This window comes from Meleagris gallopavo, chromosome 3, assembly GCF_000146605.3.
Source record: "Meleagris gallopavo isolate NT-WF06-2002-E0010 breed Aviagen turkey brand Nicholas breeding stock chromosome 3, Turkey_5.1, whole genome shotgun sequence".
Taxonomy (NCBI): Eukaryota; Metazoa; Chordata; class Aves; order Galliformes; family Phasianidae; genus Meleagris; species Meleagris gallopavo.
In genome coordinates, this window is record NC_015013.2 from 77,773,632 (window position 1) to 77,795,133 (window position 21,502).

Sequence of the window (21,502 nt, forward strand, 5' to 3'; positions counted from 1 at the left end):
AATGGTTATCATCAAAACAGGAAGGAGTTTGCTGGAAAGAGGAACAAGCCTATTGTGAAATCAAAACCTAATATCCAAATGCAACAAAAGCATATGAGACTGCAGGTTGTGTAATATCTCAAATGGTTTAAGTCGGTTAGCTAGATCCTTTTTTTTCTGTCTGGCTGTTTGTGCCCTCTTCAGGATTTATAGAGAAATGAATAGGCGAGCGCAAGATTTATTTATACTTACTCATGGAGTTCACACAATTGTACTTGCACAGTGGCTTGTTCTCAGCAAAGCCAAGGGGATAAACAATGGGAAATGTACAGATCAGGAGGATGAATAAAAACAAAAAGGTTGATTCAACTTAAAATCAGCTTGCTCAGTAAGAAAATACAGTTTAATTTCTGAAAAACTATTTGAAGAAAAACTGTACCTTCAAAGCTGCAATGGGCAAAAGTTATAAGAGAACTATCAGGACAGTGAAGGGAGGCAGAAGGAACATCTGGGAAGCAAAAGATAAGTAATTTTAGGAGCTGACAAAGCACCTTGAGAACAATGTCATAACTCTACTTCTAGTCCCATTTGTCCCCAGGCAGAGTGAACTCTAAAATAAACCTTCAGGTTTTTTGGTTTTTTTTTTTTTTTTTGTTTTAATCAGAGTTTATAGCTCCACTTTCCTGAAAAAGCTCATTGCTAGGATCCAAAATATGCTTGCTCAACATGCCTGAAGGCACAATGCACACGAGCTATTTAATACCCAACAGCAAAATCTCTCTGATCCAGCATAGGGCAGGACTCTGTGTTGTTTGACACTCTTAAAACTTCTGCTGGTATTTACAGCTTTCTGTGGGACTTTTGAGTAGCTAGTTCCACGTCCTCAAGCTTTGCAGCTTGAAACACAGATTGCTTTTCCCTGTCACTCTGTATGGTTTTGCGATTCAAGAGTATATTGAAATGCCTGAAATTCAAAAACCAGAAGATAAGTCTAAAGAATTGTGTATATGTAAGGTAAATCTAGGCTTAGGGCTTTTTACCTCCATTTGCTTTCTAAGCCTCAGATTTATCTACTTATGTTTCCAAAGTTTGTTTTACAATCAGAGAAGTCTTCAACTCTGTTTTTTAAAAACAAAGGCTGAAAATCTATTGTGATTTCTGGGTTAAAACAGCTCAAGTTTTAGGAACACCAAACACTATGATCTCTTGATGAAAACTTGCAATGCTGTTATCATGTTCAGCACCCCACAAAGCTCAGCTAGGATTTGTGATTGCTTTCTTATATGGATTTACTCACTGTTTAGATTGACATCAGTGAAGGAATTTCAACTCAATGAAGGATCAGTGTGTATGCTCATGCTGCTTACTGAAGCTAAGCCTGACACCAGAGCACCTGCCTGGCATACATCCTGATCAGCTGCTGGTATGTACAATGGCTGAATGTGGTCAGACTCTGTACTCAACTGCTTAATGCCAGCAGATTTGAGGTGACCTGCTTGGAGGTCAGACAGTGGAGGTGCACTCACACAGCCCATAGGCATCTCAGCAGATATTACTAACTTCCAAAAGCAAGCTGCCTCTGACAGCTTGCTTCCACACCATTTTCATGCAGTTTAGACTGCTCTTATATCAAGGTTGGGTGTAAGAGCCAAGTGAAACACTCAAGAGATACTTGAGATACTTACAGTGGCCTGATTATGGATTTGGCTCTTGGAGTGAATCTGAAGACAGGAGTCAGCTCTATTGCACAGACTGTGCTGTGTGAGTTGAGGCTCTTAGAAAGACAGTGGATATCTTTTGAAGCATGAATGTACCATGGCATCAGGCCATACAGGGCAAGAGATGGGCATATCTTTTGTGCTTGTGTTGTGACAAATTCTACTTAAGCAGACTTACTGGGCACAAAGTCAGAAAACTCCTTAAGTATAAGCATATACAACTTGAGCTTCAGAACTAAGCTCACTTATGGCTTTACCACTGTACTTGTTCTGCTAGCTAGGAAAGAGACATTATCAGGTCAGGATCCCGTATTAATGATTCTGACCACCTCTGAATATGTTTAAAATAGCTGTAAGCTCAAAACACAAGCTTGTGATGGATCACCCTGCAGGAACACAGGCTTTTCTCCCTGCTTTTTGTAGTGGAAGGGAGCTAAACATAGTCAAGCACTTAACAGTTACTCTAAGATCCTAAAGTGGTTATTTTTACTCTTAGGATACAATGCCCTGGTAGTATAATGTACTTGTATAATGATCCTTGTTATTTTTGTGCTTGGTCAGCAATTTGGGAGATTTTTTTAAGGCCATCTAGAGATCAAGGATCTCTGCTTATATACACTACTGTAGGAGTCAAGTAAATAACTTGTAAATAATTCACACAAAGTTCAGTTGAAAAAACACCATAATCTCTCCCCAGAGGTTTATTGCTACACAAATGGATTGAGGTGTATTTTTCCTGCAGAGGAGCTGGATGGAAGGAAACAACTTCCCCTACATACCTTGTAGCTTCGGGATCCCAAATTACAATATCTGCATCAGAACCCACAGCAATTCTTCCCTTCTTCGGGTAAAGGTTAAAGATCTTTGCTGCATTTGTGCTAGTAACAGCTACAAATCTGTTTTCGTCCATTTTTCCGCTGTACTGAAGGAGAGTACACAAAAGTAAACTCATTGTTTTTTTAAACAAGGAATGTAAAAAATATTTGTGTTGATGAAAAGGTTGATCTTTACAACAATCACAGCAGCACATCAATTTACTGATGAGTTTAAAAGATATAAAAATAACTATTTGTCACTGGTGCACACATTAAAAGGCACTTTTACCAAATATGGAATATGATGACTGTGTCAGTTTACCTCATAACAAAAGGGAAAAAAAGACAAATTTAAAGCTATGGTCATAGTTCATAGTCAACTGGAATCAAATTTCTTAGCTGGCTTCTGAATCTGTAGTTCTGCTGAGCAGTTTCCTCAGGAGACAGAACATCTCTCAGGTATCTTGTTTTCTGAAAACTGTGTTAACAGATATCCTGTGATAAACACATTTGATAAATCTGAGAAGCTATTTATACTGAGACAGTGTATTTTGTTGGAGACACAAATTACTTCCATGTTCAGACACCTTGATTTACTTACAACGCCTTTTTCCCACACTACTGACATTCTGTCTTCTACTCCATTCAGTCCATTAGGGATTTTGGTGAAATCATCCTTTCCCAGAGCTTTCTGGCATGTGTCGAAAGTGCAGTTGTCAGTCCCTACCACAGACAGATCATCACTGTGGGGAAACAAAGTTAATTATGAATAGGAGCATGTGTCAGTGTTGCATAGGAAAATCTATTGCAAGGCTGGGTAGACACATCCAACCATCCTTCCTGCAAAGAGAAACTGAAAACATCCTGTCAGCCTGTCTTTAACCCTATCCTCCAAGAGTATCTTCACAGTGACTGCCAGTTTCTCTTCAGAAAGTCCTCAGATAATACCAAGAATAAACACTCTAAGTTATGGATATATGGATATTTGAATATGCCATAGGTGTATCTTACTATCTTTTTTTGCCCAGAGCAAAACTTGATTCCATCCCCACTTAGAACAATTTTGGACTGTCATTCCACATATCTCGTGAATCATAGAGTATCCTGACTTGGAAAAGACTCAAAAAGATCATCAAGCCCAACTTCTGGTTCCACACAGAGCCATTCAAAATTCAAACCCTATGTCTAACAGCATTGTCTAAGTGTTTTTTGAACTCTGGAAAGTTTAGTGCCATGACTACTGTTGTGGAGGGTCTGTTCCAGTGCCTGACAACCCTCTTGGTGAAGAACCTTATCCTAATCCTCACCCTAAACCTCTCCTGACACAGATCCATGTTGTTCTTTCTAAGTTACCCCAGATTTGCACAAGCATCAGTCACATTTTGTTAACTGCCAGTATCAGAAGGATCATAGAAGAATTTGAGTTGGAAGGGACCTTCAAAGCTCATCTAGTCCAACTCCCCTGCAATGAACAGGGATATCTACAGCTAGATCAGGTTGCTCAGAGACCCATCCAGTCTGACCTTGAATGTCTTTTGGGATAGGGCATCCACCACCTCTTTAGGCTTCTGTTCCTAATTCCTTCTGAAGCAGATGTAATGAAGTGGAATATATATATCTGCTTTCAGGAAACAGTGGGCTTAGTTTTCATGTAGTATCCAAATTTCAAGTGAAACATTGAGTTGATAGCAATGCCCAGAACCTCTAATTGTGATATCTTTTCACAACATACAGCCTTGCTGTCCTCCTGTTTTACTTTTTGCTTCAGTACTAGCAAGACAAGGCTTATTGACTAAAATCAAGTGAGGACAGAAGGTCACAACAAAAGAGAAACAAAATTTGAGCAGTTTCTAATTTCTGTAACAATTTTTTTTTTTAATCTTTTTTTTTTAATCTACGGTTTCACCTTCCATTTCACCTTCCGGACAATTCTGTACCTAAAAGATCTCCAGGGAATCAGACAGAATTTGCTGAGTATTTGTGCAACAGCTGGCAGTGTTTGTTCATCTGCTTACTTGGCCAGTAAGTTCATGAGGAAATCTGGAGTAGAAGGATCTGGACTCAGTGGAGGTGACATCACATGTGCTGCAGCATGAGCCCAGTCTTCATTCCAGTAGTTGGTACCATCAGTGCCAAGACCAGCAGCAATAGGCTCCCCATAAACCACCTTTCCTAAAAGCACGTAAAGCAATAATATAATCACCAACTTACATAAAAACAAAATTCTTGTATTTCCCCTGTTTCAGAAATTTTTGGTGGTAATATATTTGAATTTGAATGAATATTTCAAATTAAACATCAATACATGGCAGAACATAATAAACTAAGATTAACTAAGCTATAACACAGCATCTCTCTTCTGAGTATTCTGCTGGTGATTTCCCAATATATTTTCTCATAAGAACATTGCTTTGGAAAGCTTTTTAATTAAATTGTTGACAGATATATTATAATGGGTTTTACACACTGGTTTCTAGGCATTTGATTGAGATTTCAAAAGGAACACAATCCTGGGTTGCATTAATTATGTTCAAGATCCATATATTTCTTTCTGTTTGATGTTCTGAAATTATTGACTATGTAACAATGTAATTTAACATATACCGCAAACAGACCTTGCAAGATGTTATTTTTAACTTTCAGGCTATAAATGCAGGCATGCCGACTAGGAAGAACAATAGAGCACCAGGTATAAATTTTAAAAATATAAAAACATTTCCAAATTAAAAACCATAAATACTTTAATTTTATAAGTTATTTTCCAAACTTTATTTGTGTGTGGCATAGTATTCTAGATTTCTCATATGAGGACCCCAATCTAAACAAGCTGTTAGCCTTTGGATAGAGCTAATATAGTTAAAGTATTTTTTCCTCCTAGGAAACATGGACTTGAAACTCATTAGGAGAAGGGAGCTGAAACAAGGTGTTTTCCTCTTTTAGCAGTTGATCCAGCCATGTTACTGTTCTGTGGGCACAGCAGATAATGCCACTAACCATTATGGTTTCCAAAACATCAGAGCAATCTGGGGCCTCATGCACCCACTCATAGGCTGCTTGGTGTTTGTTAAAGACATCCTTTGCCAGATCCTGGCAGGAGTTTTCTGCTGCCCCTGCTCTTCACAGACAACTGTTGCCTTTCTGTGGACCCTATATGTCACTCTAGTGACTAGGGGCAATTTTTGTTAAAACTACGTTATCTCAGCAAGAGTTCAGATGGCCATTGTTCTTTTACTAGATAGTAATTTTTTTTTCTGGTGTTCTGAGTGTAACTGAGGCATTCACCTCTACTACTGGAAAACAACAAAGCAAACCATTGCCAATTTCACTCCGTGCATTAAGTTCTGGTACTTCTGTAAGCTGCTACGCTTGCACAGGTAGCTTCTGAGGAGCTTAGTTCTTGTCAGAATGCTTCCTACTGCAGTAGTGCCATTTCTTGAACTTTCTGTGCTAGACTTGCAAAAAAGTCAAATGCCATTTTTGAAGTCTGTATTAAAACCTACAGTTCTACAGTTACTTCTACAGGGTTTCAAGACCTGCGCTGGCATTACCATATTGTACATTTATTCCAAAACTACAATAGTACAGCTTCTGCCATGACCTAGATACTTCCTGTGAGCATTATTAATTTGCTGTATCTACCTCATCATGCTCTGACATGCTGAACTGACATTCTGATGCCTTGGCTTGGAGCATTCTAAGCTTCCAGTCCCATTTATTTGCATCACCACAAGTTTTTTGGACTAAAAATGATGATTTAAACAGTAGTTTTTAAAAACCTTATTTTCAAAACGAAAAGCATTGAATTTGAGGCTATTCACTTATGCAATATGGACACCCAGTGAATGAGGAGGTTTGAGTTGGATTTGTATTTTTCTAATTCAGAGCTGCAAGCAGGAGTGAGGGAGATCTTGGCTTTTCTTTGGGCAATTCTGAACACAGTATTTGAGGACAGGGTATCACAGTATAGATATATACTGAAAAAGTCCTGCATATATACACAATGCAGGACGATGCAACAGTGATGTTCACACTCTTGAAGGATATCAGACAGGTAAAGAAAGAGTAAAACTAGGAATCTTAATTTTAGGAAAGCCAACTTCCAGCTTTTCAAAGAGTTCATCAACAAAACCCTCTGGAAATCTGTCCTGAAGGAAAAGGGAGCAGATCAGAGCTGGTAGATCTTTAAGGAAGCTTTCCTTAACTCTCCACCCTGAGGTATAGGAAGTCAGGAGAGGAAGGCTAGAGACCGATGTGGCTGAACTGGAACCTGCTGCTCAAACTGGAGAGCAAAAACAAAATGCACAGGCAGTGGAAGCAGGGACAGGTAACCTGGGAGGAGTATAGAAGTGCTGTGTAGTGACGAGGTCAGGAAGGCCAAGGCCCAACTGGAACTGGACTTGGCAAGGGGCACAAAGAAGGATAAGAAAGACTTCTATAGGTACATCAATCAGAAAGAAGGTGTTCCTCACCCAGTGAGCAATACAGGCGGGCTAATAACAATCAACAAGGAGAAGACTGAGATAATAACCTTTTTGTCTTCACTAATGACTGCTCTACATGCAATCCTTGAACAGATGGTTCAAATGGTGGGAACTGGGGGAGCCAGTTCTGCTATAAGTAGAGAACAGGCTCCTGCTGTAAGCAAAAATCAGGTTTGCAACCATTTGTGGAGCCTGAATGTCTGTAAGTCTATGGGTCTTGATGAAATGCACTCCAGAATCCAGAGGGAATTGGCGATCGTAGCTCTCAAGCCACTCACAATGATATTTGAAAAGTCACGGTGGTCAGGTGAAGTCCCTGGTGACTGGAAAAAAGGCAACGTCACATATATTTTTAATGGGTACAAGATGGGTAGAAAGGATGACTCAGGGAACTACCGACCTGTCAGTCTTATCTCAGTGCCAGGGAAGATCATGGAGTAGATCCTCCTGGAAGCTGTGATAAGGCATATGGAAGAGAGGGATGTGATATGAGATAACCAGCATGGCTTCACCAAGTACAGGTTCTGCCTGACCAACTTTGTTGTTTTTTCTGATGGTGTAACTTTACCAGTGGACGAGGGAAAAACCACAGATGTAATCTATCTAGACTTCAGCAAGGTCTTTTATATGATCCCCCATAGTTTCCTTCTCTCCAAATTGGAAAGATACGGATTTTATGGGTGGACTGTTCAATGAAAGAGAAACTGGTTACGAGATCATAACCAGAGAGTGGTCGTCAATGACTCTCTGGATGGAGATCTGTGAAGAGTGGTGTCTCCCAGGAGCCAGTACTGGGACCAGTGCTCTTTAATATCTTCGTCAATGATATGAACAGTGGGACTGAGTGCATGCTCAGCAAGTTTGTGGCTGACAGCAAGCAGTGTGGTGTAGTCAATGTGCTTGAGGGATGGGATGCCATCCACAGAGACCTAGACAGGCTTGAACAGCAGGCCCTCTTCTTCACCTGCTCCAACAACTCCATGTCCTTCTTATGCTGGGGGCTCCAGAACTGGACACAGTACTCCAGATGGGGTCTCACAGGAGCAGAGTAAAGAGGCAGAATCACCTCCCTCGACCTCCGTCACACTTCTCTTGTTGCAACCCAGGATACGGTTGGCCTTCTGGGCTGCAAGCGCACACTTCCAGTATATGTTGAGTCTTTCATCAATTCACACCCCCAAATCCTTGTCCTCAGGGATGCTCTCAAGCCTTCTCTGCCCAACCTGTATCTGTGTTTGGAATTGCCCCGACTCAGGTGCAGAACCTTGTACTTGGCCTTGTGAGACTGGCATGGGCCCACCTCTCAAGCCTGTCCAGGTCCCTCTGGATACCATCCCTTCCCTCCAGCGTGTCAATTGCACTACTCAGCTTGGTGTTGTCTGCAAGCTTGCTGAGGGTGCACTGAATCTCACTGTCCACGTTGTATACAAAGATGTTAAATAACATTGGTCCCAACACCAATCCCTTCTCATTGCAGGAAAATTGTACTAGATGACCTTTAAGGGCCCCTTCCAACCCAAAGGCTACGATGATTCTATAACAATATTTCTATATTAACCTAGTAGACTTTTGACAGAAAAATCGATGGAAAGCAGCATGTGTCTGTGTCTGTGATCTCTCCTAACTGCAACAAGATAAAGAAACTTTCATACAAAGCAATCCTGAACTAAACAACATTAGATCATAGCTATAAGTGTCGAAAATTATAACAGTAGAAAGGGAATATATGTTCAGCTTCCATAAATAATTTCTTACATTATTTCCATGATATCCAAATGAAATTACATCCTCAAACTCATGTACCAGAGCTGATAACAATATTTCTGCAGTCAGAATTTGAACATCTACCCTTGTTATCGTGAGACAGAAGGAGTAGAAGCAATTTCTGCAAGTGACTTTTGAGTATGAACACTGCAGCTTCAACAGTCTGTATCTGGACACTCGACTGACAATTTCCTGCATTTCATTTGAACTATAATTAGTCAGACTGATGGGTGCAATAATGCAACGATTTTGCTAAAGCAAAACCCAAATAGCAAGGGAATTCCACATTAAGGCTCTTTTAGCCCAACTGGCTTCTGTCTATAGACTTAAAATTGGAGTAATGCAGTAATAAATTGGGTCCTTCCTCTTGTTATGTTTTCCTGCATTCAGTAAAAATAGTAAGCAGATAGTGTTCTGCCGTTTGGTCTTTCTGACACTCTGAAATAGCTGGGAAATACGTGTAGATTTGGTGACTTCTTTGTTAGACATAAAACTCACTAGAAAGAGCTACATTCACATAAATTAGTTTCAAACAAAGAAAAACACACAATTGTAATTTCTTCTACCACCCTTCAGAATTCAAAAAGAGCTATAATCTTCAGAAACAACTACTAACATTTAAAGGCTTGTAAAACTGATCCTTGTGTGTTTACTTCAGTAAAATTTTCAGAAGCACTGAAGATAAGGTCACATGGGCAAAGGTACTCACTTGATCAGCTACAATCTGGCAGAGGTAGGAATGCAAGGCAGGGCTTAATGGCGCAGGCACATCATTGCATTAGTAAATCTATCTACAGTCTGGGCCTGAGCTGTCCTGCATGAGCTATCTAAAAAGTTTGTATTTTCAATTGCACACTTGCGCTCAGCATCAGCTTCAGAGTCTGTACACTCACAAACAAATCCTTCCTTTCAGTAAGATCTGGCTAGTCTGTAGCTGATGGTGTGAAGTATGGGATTTTTTTAAATCTAAGCATGCTTCTTGTAATTTGAATAAGTATATATTCTCGAACAGCCCACTGAGATGAGTACAGTTCTCAAAAAGAGATGCTGCCTTTGACTCTCTCAAATTGAGAACCAGTGAACGATTGCTTCTGATAAATAAGTTGGTGGGGACTAAAAAAGTATAAGATGGTAATTTGAGTTCTCCCTCTCCAACACAGTCAAAATATGTAGAAATCTTGGATTTTCTGTTGAATTCAGCAGCACTATAGCTATTGCTGGTGTACATGAAAACAAGCTACTATAGTCTGGAGACTTCCCTTGGTATCAGGTATGGCTGGAGATGAGAGCATACAGTAGACTTCAGCATGGAGGGAAGGAGAGAGAGAAACTGTCACTCATAAAATTTCCCTGAAATTTGTTATTCTCATGTATTAGAGTATTCTTAGTATTCCTTTACAGCCTGGATGGTTTTAGCCTTTAAGGCTTAAGCCTTAAATCAACGGAATTATGCTTTCTTTCTTCAGAAAATTCGATCAGGCCTTCAGTTTCTAGCTCTAAAAACAATGTTCGTCTAAAGGATAGACAAACATGAACTGGGCTCTTACACTTTTGACCAGAAAAATCACCATCCCTTAGAATCTGAAAAGCAATGATACCACACTGACATCACACCATCACCCAAAATACACATTTTTCTCACTGAAGAAAAATCTATCCCTTTTTCAGGTGTGTGATGGAACAGCAAAGGATGTCAATATTCCTCCAGTATAGGCTGAGAGGAATATGCACTCACACACAGTACTTCACGCTAAGTACTTAGTAAGAAACATGAAAAATTTCACAACTGTAAGAACCAGAAAGCTAGTATCAGAGGATGGAGAAATCATCTTGAAAAGGTGAATAAACTGTGTTAAAGTAAATATTTTCAATGCCATAGAGTCTCCCTGTGTATAAGGGTTTTCTCAGCTTTCATATTAGAATGGTTTTAACTTCTCCAGGTTGAATATACTTCAAATATTTGGCTTTTTACAGAATCACAGAGTGGCTGAGGCTGGAATGAACCCTTCGAGCCATCAAGTCCCACCCCGTTCAACCAGGGACACCCAGAGCAGGGAGCCCAGGCCTATGTCCAGGAGAAAACTCCATAGCCTCTAGGCAACCTGCGCCAGTGCTCCAGCACCCACACATCACAGCAGAGCTGCCTGGTGCACAGAAGGAGCCTCCTGTCTTCCAGTTTCTGCCCACTGCATCTTGTTCTGGTACTGTACACCACAGAAAGGATCCTAGTTCCACCTTCGCACTGCATCCTCTCTTCAGGTATTTCAGGTATTTATAGATATTGATGAGATCCCCCTATATATAGATATTGATGAGATCTCAGAGGGAATCAGTTGCTCCAAGTTGAGCAGGCCCAGATCTCTCAGCTTCTCCCCACAGAGTAGGTGCTCCAGACCCTTCAGCACCTTGGTGGCCCTCTGGTGGACTCTCTCTCCAGTATGTCCAAATGTCTCATACTGAGGGGTCCAGAATTGGATTCATTTCTCCAGATACGGTCTCTTAAGTGCATAGCAGAGGGGAATCATCGCCCTCCACCTTCTGACAATTCTTCACCAGTTTTATTTACATCATTTATACAATGCTTCACAAATTTAAGTATTTTGTCTGGAACTCTTCATTTTGCAAGATCACTTTTAGTTGAGGAATGAAAAATAATACTGGAATTAACAACAACAGATTTCTAATTGCCAGAATTTATACAGACCAGTCTCTCTAAAACTTGTAGCTGTTGTACCAATCTTTGTAGTACATTAGTCCTCTTCAGTAATTTCTTAATCAATGCTAGATTTCTTTCTCCTAAGATACATACTTAAATGAAAGCAGAAATTAATTATGAAAAGATGTTTTATATTGTGATGCATAAAGACAAGCGTTTTGACAATTATGAACACAGGAAGCTACAAAAAGCAATTTGCACAACAATAAGCATAAGTAATACCAATTTATTCTTTTTACACTCTGGAGCAGCATACTGCGATAAAGCCATTTATCTTACTGGCACTGCAGTCTATTCTTACAACATATGTCAGACAATATTTTACAGAATTTACTAACAACATGATTAGTGTGTTACAAACAACATCTCTTCTTCAGGTCTTTTACATTCACAGCCAGTGTTTTGTCTTTAATCTGAGTATTTTAACTGTTGTTACAGCTTTTTGTAGCTGTACAGCTGTACAGCTTAACTTTGACACGAATGTCAGTGTTATGCTTATGCCTGTGAATGCGCAAATAACAGCACACTGATGGATAGAATTCACATCACTAGCAGCACTGTCATCTAGTGGAGAAATTTAATATAGCATAGTACAAAAAACATGCTACTAAAAAATATGTTGGTAAGATTCTTTTATAAACCTGAATTATAGAAAAGTCTTACTAGAAAGTCATAATCAATACATATTCCACATAAACATTCCAATTTATTTTAGCACTCTGATGTCAGGCTGATTTTGGTTGTATTTTTGTCCAAGATCTCAAACTGTGCATTTTGATATTAATAATACATGCCACTAGTGTAAAGTCTAAAGTCAGGAAATGAGGAAACAAATCTGCATGCATTTCACATTAGGTGAGATGAAAAGATAACAAGGACAGATAACCCATAAGAATTCAGGCCCTTCAAATCATGGGCTTCCGTCTTATCCCTTCTACTGACATAATGTCCCCTCAGTGCTGTGCTTCCACAGGCACTTACAGAAAAACATATGCAACAACTAATCCCTACAACCTGCAGGCAGCTTTTAGTCTACCCAACAGATGGCCAAGAGCATCAGACTACCCTGACTGGCCAGAACTGATTATGAACCTTGTAGTGCATGAACTAAGAAATCCTTCTCTGGAGGGAATTTAAACTTTTGGACACTGTCAACATCAGCCTGACTTCTAAGTGCCCAGTAAATACATGTCCTCATCATGTGATGCCACTGTCTGTACAAACATGGCATTGTCACTATTGCACAATTTCTCACCTAAATAGATGATATAGGCTTGAAAATTATAGAATCCTAGATCATCTAGTCCAATCCTCAATCCACCACCACTATGCTCACTAAACCATGTCCCTAAGTGCTGCATCTACCCTTTTCTTGAAAATGCTCCATGGACGGTGACTCAGTGACTCCACCATTGCTCTGGGCAGCCTATTCCAATGTCTTATCACTCTTCTGAGAATAATTTTTTCCTAATATCCAACCTGAACCGTCCCCTGGCACAACTTAAGTCTACTATACCTCATCCTATCGCTAGTCACCTGGGAGAAGAGGTCGACCCCCACCTTTCTACAACCTCCTTCAGGTAGTTGCAGTACAATAAAGTCTCCCCTGAGCCTCCTCTTCTCCAGATTAAACAATCCCAGCTCCCTCAGTTGTTCCTCATAAGATCCGTGCTCCTTCATCAGCTTCAGTGACATTCTTTGGACATACCCTACAGCCCCAGTGTTTTTCTTGTAGTGATGGGCCCAAAACTGAACATAGTACTCAAGATGTGGCCTCACTAGGGCTGAGTACAGGCATGATCACCTCCCTGCTACCGCTGACTGAACTATTTCTGATACAAGCCAGCATGCTATTGGCCTTCTTGGTCACCGGGCACACAGGTGGCTCATGTTCAGCCAGCTGCTGACTGTAACTCAATGGAGGAGAATAGCAACATATCCATTGCCTCAGGCTGGTCACAGTATGCTCCCCCAACCCCTCAACCTGACTCTATTCCCAAAAGCCCTGGTCAAGTGATAACCACCAGTGGCAGTTGTGATAGTTGTATCCAGCTTAAGTAGATGACCAGAAATTACACAGTCATGATGGATGCAATGGTTCCATCATCCAGCTCGAAGTGGTGTGGGAAACATAACACAATATAGCAAAGGGTTAATTTGCACAGTGCACCCACCTAACCACAGTGCTGGTCAGTGTCTTGACTCAAGCCAAATTTGGAAGTCACTGATATCTATAGTTGGTATACAAACAGGTCTATCAGTTAATCATCTTATCCCATAGATAGTGAGCAGCCCATTGAGCCCTCTTGCACAGTAGCTGGCTGCACAACAGTATCTCCCTTTGAGCAGTGACACCTCTTAAGATTATGCTTGCAGCAGAGATCCCTTATGCCTGGAGGCCAAGAGATTCCTTGCCTCGACATATCTTCAGTAAGTGACTTATAGCCTGTAGGCTATGTAAGCTTCACTCAGATGATTGTATCTTAGATTGACTGTGCACATATCGTTCTTTAGACGTAAATTAGTGACATGTCTAGGACAATGAGGAGATTCAGTTGCATCTGAGCTCTTTACTTCTTTGGTTCAAGTTGTTTAGAAAGCAAAGGGTTCTTCTCTGAGCCTCATAACTCAAGAGTAGGGTCCAGGAGGGTCTCCTGGACAAATCTGTTTAATCCTATCCACTGTGCAATGAATAATCAAGCATACTTTGCCATCTTGAATCTTGTTAAGCCACTGTCTTATTTACAATTAAACTTTGATATCACTGTTTTACATCAATAAATATATTGCTGTTTCTCTCTTATGAGTTAAAAGTATAATTATATTTGTAACATCACATCATTTTTAATGCAGTGCTGTTCTGGCTACCACTTCAACTGTGAAGATGTAGCATGAAGGAGAAAAAGGCTATTCTGGGGAGAAGGGAAAGTCTCAACCTCAGTAACTGTCCTGCCACAGTTCTTAGCTCCACGCACACAGTTTAAAGATCCCATTCCAAGGAGTTCACCCATGCTTTTAGGGTTAAGGCAGCCCTGCAGACTGAGACACTGATGACACTTCCTTCGATGCTATGACCAAGCATAAAGTAATTAGGACTTTTACCTTCATTTCGTGCATTGGTTATCATCCTTGCTGAAGACTTACTCATCACATGGACTACATAAAGGGGGCAGTTTATGGTATTTGCTATGGTAATTGCTCTATGCGTAGCTTCAGCTTCCACATCTTCATTATGTGACAAAGCATGACCCTCAGGACCAGTTATCCCCATTGCCAGCAACTTCTTCGTGTTCTGGAGATAAAAACATTTAAGAGTCAGTTAAAGTGAAACCACGGTATTGTGCACATACAGTCTGCCAAATGGATCCTAAACCAGAAAACTGCAGTAAGTTTGCGAAGGAATGAGTTAGTTACAATGCTTTCTTTCTCAGATAATTTATTATTGTGCTATATAGGGTCAGGCATCATACACCTGACATGCAAATATTTGACCAAGAACTTCCCCTTCAACCGAGCTCATGATGCTTTGCCTGATGCTTTCTTTATCAGCCAAGTATACATTGCAAGTACATGTGTTATATGGCAAGTATAACTCTAATTGTGACAGAACCGTTTGCTTCCTGCCTGTATCAAAACCAGTATTCCAGGTTAAAATATCTATGCCCATCACAAACATCCTTTGGGATCTAGTCTTCAGTTCCTTGGAGTTTAAATAGGGGAAAAAAGCTTTTCTCTAAAGTGTTTAGATAAGAGGACGAGTTATATTTCTGATTTCGATGGACAAAATATCGAATGCCCACCTGTGCTATTAGCTCCCCATTCTCCGCATGAACTTGAGCAATTGTTCCAAGTTCCTTACAGCAGGACAAAGCTCCATACAATTCATCATCACTAAGCATGTATAAATCTTTATAGGCCATAAACATCTTGAAGGAATTGACACCTTTGTCTTGAACAAGACTTTTCATTTCTTCCTTCACCTGAAAGACAGTTAGCAACTCTCACAAAACAACAATATAAAATTTTACCTATTAACTTCTGACAAAGAAATTGGATGAACCAACAACCAGGCTTTACTCACTCATCAAAAATATGTTCAGTTCAAACAGCCCAAGTTACATATGTATAGGCTGATTACTATTACTCTTGCATGAAATTGCTTCTCAAAGTACACAAATGAATCCCACTGCAGTGCAGATACTGGAAGGGATTTTTTTTTTTAAGACAGTGAAATAAAATTTTATTCCACTGAAAACCTTATGTTGAAAATACTCTAATACCAAAATCTATGTATTCAACTTGTAACACTTACCCATTAACTAACTTAGAATCATAGAATGGCCTGGGTTGAAAAGGACCATAAAGATCATCCTGTTTCAACCCCCCTGCCACAGGGAGGGTCACCAACCACTAGAACTTGAGCTCTCCCTTCCCAGTAAAATGATGGTGACAGTATTTCTTGCGTATTTGTGATGCTATTACAGTTTCCATGGGCTTCTTTAAAAAAATTAAAACATTATAGTTCACCTTCTCTCTAATAATCTGCTTGGATCTGTCCAAGAAAAGTGAAAGATTAATAAAAAATCAAAGAAAGACTTCTGTGTTGGAGCATTATCTTTACTGGAATTATCAAACAAATAAATGTCTGACACAGGACCCTAATCTGGCACAAATATGAAAGAAAAAAGCTAACATTCCTTTTTCTTTTATTTTCTTTTCCACTAACTTTTACCACTAAGGGAAGGAATTCCAAAGAATGTATAACTTTAATCAAGACTTTAAATCTTCAGGAGTAGATAGCAAATGAGAAGGGCATGGCTTATGCACTCTGAAAGATGAAAATTAGAAGAAGTACTCATACTTCATATTTTGAAATGAAATTTAATTAGTATATCCAGCTACTGATGAAAATTCTCTAAGGATCCAAAGTGGTCTTATATAGTATAGGTCATGTTCAGATAAATGTCAAGCATCTGAAACATTCATTTCCTTGGTAAAGCTTTTAGGCAGTTAGCAAATTTTTGTACAACAATGATGATCCTTCCATACTTAGACTCCAAAAAGTTTTTCTAGGTAATCTCATGTTTTAGAAATTCTTGGCTCCAACTCCGCTTTTCTTTAAGGTGATATAAGTGCAGTTACTCAGGATCAAAATTCTTCCTTTGCAAATAAAGCTAATCGCCATATTTTTCATATATGCCCTTATTAATACACCACCACAAACCTTACCCCAAGATTTAACAGGAACACAGATTACTGAGTGTTCAGACAGAAAAGGCAAAATTTATGTAAACACCTCCTGTCCCTCTGGTCTGGCTGGCCTTGGCATTGCACAGCCTGCTTCCCTTTCCATCAAATTCATGCAATATTATCCAAACATGTAAGTTATCTGCAGACTTTTTTTTTTTCCCCCAAACATATATATTTTATAAAGGTGTGGACTATTCCACTTTATACAAAAACATATTAGCATTCATTTTCCTCCTGAGGACTAATTCCAGGCAGGTGTGGCACAAATTCATGGAACTGAAAAATGCCTGTTGCGTGTACCTTGTCGCTCCACCAGGTAACAGCTACATGCAATGCATAATCACAGCAAACCTTAGGGTCTGCCCAGCCTTTCCATTTATTAAAAGCTTCAATAAGAGAGCAGCCTTTCTGAGGAATGGCGAAGTCGATGATCATTGTGGTCCCTCCTGCTACAGCAGCCTGAAAACAAAAAATTAATAGTTCGCAATCAGTGAGAAAGTAATACAGTGCCTCCTATGTTCTCTGATTCCTTGTGCAGTGGATGAGTTCACAGAGAAAGATGAGCAGCATCAGACCCCAGTCAACTTGAGATATGCCTCCTCAGAGTCTATTTGGTTGAAAAACAAGCCTGTATGACAAAAAAGCACTAAGGGATAGAGACACAATGGAATAAATACCATAACATTTTGTTTAAAAGTCTACTGTGAAAATCACCAAACTCTTGTCTAACACCAAAATGATTTAAAAAGTATTTTAAAATGTTTGTTGTTGTTACTGGAGGGGTATAATTTAGAAAAACTGCATAGTAGATTCCCAAAAAGATTGTTTACAAGTTATCTGCTATTAAATAAATATTTTATATATGCTGAGAAGATTCAAAGTGCTTTTTAACTAAGAGTCAGTAGTCACTGTCAGAAACCAAATCCTAGACTACTGGAAATTGCCAGTAAGATCATTTATTTGCTGCAATTTCTGGTCTATTCCAAACTAGCCGAGAAATTCTCTCTATTGCTCTGAACAACATCTCTCTGTATAACAGCGACGAGCTATTCAGATCAAAGTAAACACAGTTCATGCTGTATTACTCCATTTCTAAATAAACCCATTAATAAATAATAAACCCAACCCGACTTTGCCTTACTAAAGCTCACAGATCCTTCTCAACAAAGTTCTAATATTTCTTTCAATTAGGGAAAAATATTTGGCTTGCCCCCATGCAGGTTAAGAATTTTATTTTTTTTTTGTAATGGGTTGCTGTGTTCTCTTCAAATCACTGCCTTCATTTAGCAATCAGAATTAAAACTGCAAATATGTCAGTATATTTTGCAAATAAAAAGAAGTTTGGAGAGTGACACATTTTTGAATCAGTGATGAACACTAACTAAGGAAAAGTTGTTCAAACTATCAGGTTTTGTTGTTGTTGTTGTTGTTGTTGTTCCAAAAGAAATGTCCTAGCTTCTTAACTGTTAATTGAGAATTAAAACTAAAGAATATTTGTAAGTTTGAAGGTAAAGAAATGCCACAGGTTCTACAATTCCAACCAAAGACTTTTCTTCCCAAAACATTTGTAAATGCCTTCTTTTATTCAACTGAACGGATAAATCTTAGCTTATTATTACAGTATTTGGAACACAATTTTGCCTCTACAATTCTCCTGCCAAGACGAATGTTAGATGATGATCCTGGGTAAACAGCTCTGAACACTTTCCACACTTTGACCTGGGTCAAGTTGGTCCACAATATCTAACTTTGTGACCTTTGATCATTGGACTGGAGCTAAAGCCTCCTGCTGGCCACCGAAGACACTCTCCTGTTCTGTGTATGCAATCTGTGCTATTTGGACATCTTGTTCTCTATACGCAGCTTGTGTTTTGGAGCTCCTGTGTCCACTGCCTCCAGTACAAATAATTATTAATAAATAAACTTAAATGCTAATTCAAATCATTCTTTTTTATTTATTTATTTATTTTTTATTTTAACCTTTTCTAATTTGGGATTTCATAGTGTAGGCATCTACATTTGAATTAAACTGAATCTTTGGATCTCTTCAGTGTAACTGGAAACACCTTCAAAAAAATGGTCTTCAGAGAGAAATAAGGGATTGTTGCAAAAGTAGTTTAAAATCCCAAAATATTAAAGTATATATTTGAATACTGTAAATTATACGAACTGAGTATTCCAGAAATCTAATCCTGTAATGCATTCGGAGGAAACCTGCTTTGTGAGATCTGTGTTTCTATCAGTTTATCACAAAAAGTAACATAATGACCAAAAACTGCTTGTGGAAGCCATTTTGATAACTAAAATGCATTTTGAGGCCCATATAATAAGAGATTCCCCCATTTCTACCAGAAATTATCTGCTGTGATGGGCAAAATAATTTTTGTCAAGCTTGTGCATAATAATTAGAACCTATTTAATAAGGCACCGTAATTTCCAAGCGCACAGAGAAGAACAGTTACTGTGCTTAAAGCTGCATGTAAAATATTTCCATTCTGAATAACAGCAGCACTGGAAACAAATGTGTCTGGAGTTGGGAGTAGTTACAGTGCTGTTGAAAGAAACATGATAGTAATTTAAGGATAACAGCTCATTTGTAGTTCTTCTGTCAGTGGCATCACGGAGCAAGAAAGAAATGAAATTTCCTGCTAAAGAAGAGGATCGGACTAAGCAGGACTGCAAACCTTAAAGGCTCTTAACAGCTGTGTGCTTACTGCATCCTACCATTTGTTAAAATGAGTTAATTTAACTTATTTCAGCTATCTTAAAGAGGCAAACTAGTATTTTCCACATTAGAATAAATGATCAGTGAAATCCACTTCTTTAGAAAGGTTTCACTGTTGCTTTCCTCTTTTTGGCAAACGACAGTTAAGCCATCTCTCATGGACAGGATGTAGCAGGCTCTCTGAGGATGCTGCCTAACAGACCAGCCACTTCACAGGGCGATGTCATCTCTTCCGTGGGCAAAGGACTTCAACTTGTACAGCAAAGCACTAAGTAGGTTACGAATTTCAGGGAGCTCTGTATGAGTATTTTTCTCTATAGACATGATGCATTGCTGTTACTAATAACTGATAACTGCTAATGCAAGTAATACAATGAGATCGGATCTGAAAGAAGAACTCCAAGTACATAAATGGGAGAAACGATTTTTAAGATTTTTTAGAAAGTATTTTTAAGAAAGTGCATTTGAACTGGTATTTGAACTCTCACTGAGACAGTCTGGACAGAAGTGAATGACATGAAAAACTTGCATTCATGCTAACAGAGGAGAAAGATCAGGTTACCACAGAAGCGCTCCCAGCACACTGGGGGAGTTGCACTGTTGCTTTAGTTAACCTTTGTTCTGAAAAGCATGAAGTCCATACTCCAAGGTGAGTTGCACTTGGCATGGCAACAGCCAGGGTAAATGACCATTCTTAACACTTGCCACTGGCAGCCAGCAAAATCTTTGAAGCAACCCAAATAACATACTGGCGGAATGTACCTTTGGGTATCCTGGCTGCTTATTACAGTGGCTGAACCAAGAAACAGCACAATTGCCTTTACTTGAGGAATGCTATTTTCTCTCCGTTAGCATTAATATTGCATAATCAGCTGACACATTTCTGTCTGAGAAAGCCCAGATGCATAGAAAGAAAAGCATATGTGCACAGATGTGGTCACATGCACCCACCTTTGTTCCTGTATAGAAGTCATCTTTTGATGTGGTACCCATGAAAGGGAACTGGAAGTGCGTGTGTGTATCAATGCCCCCAGGGATCACCAGCTTGTTGGTCGCATCCAGCACGGTGAGACCACTGGGAGGCTTGGGATTTAGGTTTGGTCCCACTTCCTGCACCACTCCTTCTTCCACATATACATCAGCCTCCACAGATTGGTCATCGTTCACAACTCTTCCGCCCTTGATCAGAAGCCTCTGCTTTGGCATGGGAGGCTGGAAGACAGGGAATGAGGACTCGGCTCAGAAAATTGCTTATTGCTCAGCTTACCCTCCTTGTGTTATCTGCAAATGGCCCTAAACACACACAACATGGGGATATTTAAACAGGAATTGAGCCTGTGGCCTTCGGCAGCTCCACCCACAGCCTTTGGGGAAGCACCAATGACCGAGGGAGTGCAGTGAGCCGAAGCACAAAGCCTGCCTCTGGCCAGGAGGCTGCTTCTGGGCATTTCTGTGTTTCTTCTTCTTTGCCTAGAGATGGGAACAGGCTTTCGGGGCAGTCCAGCTGTGTTCTCATGGTGCTCACTCCAGTCCCTTTGCACTGTAGAGTTTATAACACGCTGGGCAGCTTTGGAAATCTGGCTGTTCACGGGTCTGGATGCCCAAAGCTGACCTGAGCTCTGCAGTGGCACTGAGGAAGCCAAGGGTGCCATGATCTCTCCACGATGTCAGTTGGGGAGCCTGTGGGTGCTCTGAGGGACCAAGCTTTGTGCTCACAGGTGCAAACCCCAAATGCCCTCCAGGGGGCACAGGCAATCAGCGGTCTTTCCCAGCCTGCATCCTGGAAGACACTTTGGGGAAAAGTGCGCTACCTCAGGTCCTGGGCACCATCCCCTTCCCCCAGATACCACTACTCAGAGGAACAGAGCGGCCGTTGGCTGGGGCAGGATACCCTTCGGGCTTTTCTGGGCGCTGCCGAGGCCTCCTCTCACCTCAGGCGGCGGAGGCGTCTGGCCATAGTCAAAGGACCACATGAAAACGATCTTCCGGCAGCTGTTGCCCTGCGCCATCATCATGCCCGCTGCCCTGCCTCCTGCGCTGCGCTGCCCCCGCCC

General features: G+C 40.1%; 1 protein-coding gene across 1 annotated transcript; it reads right to left on the bottom strand.

The window, feature by feature from the left end:
- Positions 1-615: 615 nt before the first annotated feature.
- On the bottom strand, positions 616-21,496 carry DPYS (dihydropyrimidinase). Its single transcript, XM_010709223.2, has 8 exons — positions 21,380-21,496; positions 20,400-20,660; positions 17,024-17,182; positions 15,274-15,453; positions 14,576-14,765; positions 4,528-4,684; positions 3,114-3,255; positions 616-2,619 (listed from the first exon to the last, which is right to left on the bottom strand). The coding sequence occupies exons 1-8, from the start codon at positions 21,461-21,463 to the stop codon at positions 2,293-2,295; spliced, it is 1,500 nt and encodes a 499-aa protein (XP_010707525.2). The 5' UTR covers positions 21,464-21,496; the 3' UTR covers positions 616-2,292.
- Positions 21,497-21,502: the final 6 nt, after the last annotated feature.

What these genes read in the sequence shown, in the direction of transcription:
- DPYS (XM_010709223.2), bottom strand. Translation starts at nt 21,463, where the DNA reads ATGATGATGGCGCAGGGCAACAGCTGCCGGAAGATCGTTTTCATGTGG. An exon ending in ACTTCTATACAGGAACAAAG is followed by an intron (nt 17,183 to 20,399) that starts GTGGGTGCATGT and finishes TTTTGTTTTCAG; the next exon opens with GCTGCTGTAGCAGGAGGGAC. An exon ending in CTCATGAACTTACTGGCCAA is followed by an intron (nt 3,256 to 4,527) that starts GTAAGCAGATGA and finishes GTTTCCCCACAG; the next exon opens with TGATGATCTGTCTGTGGTAG.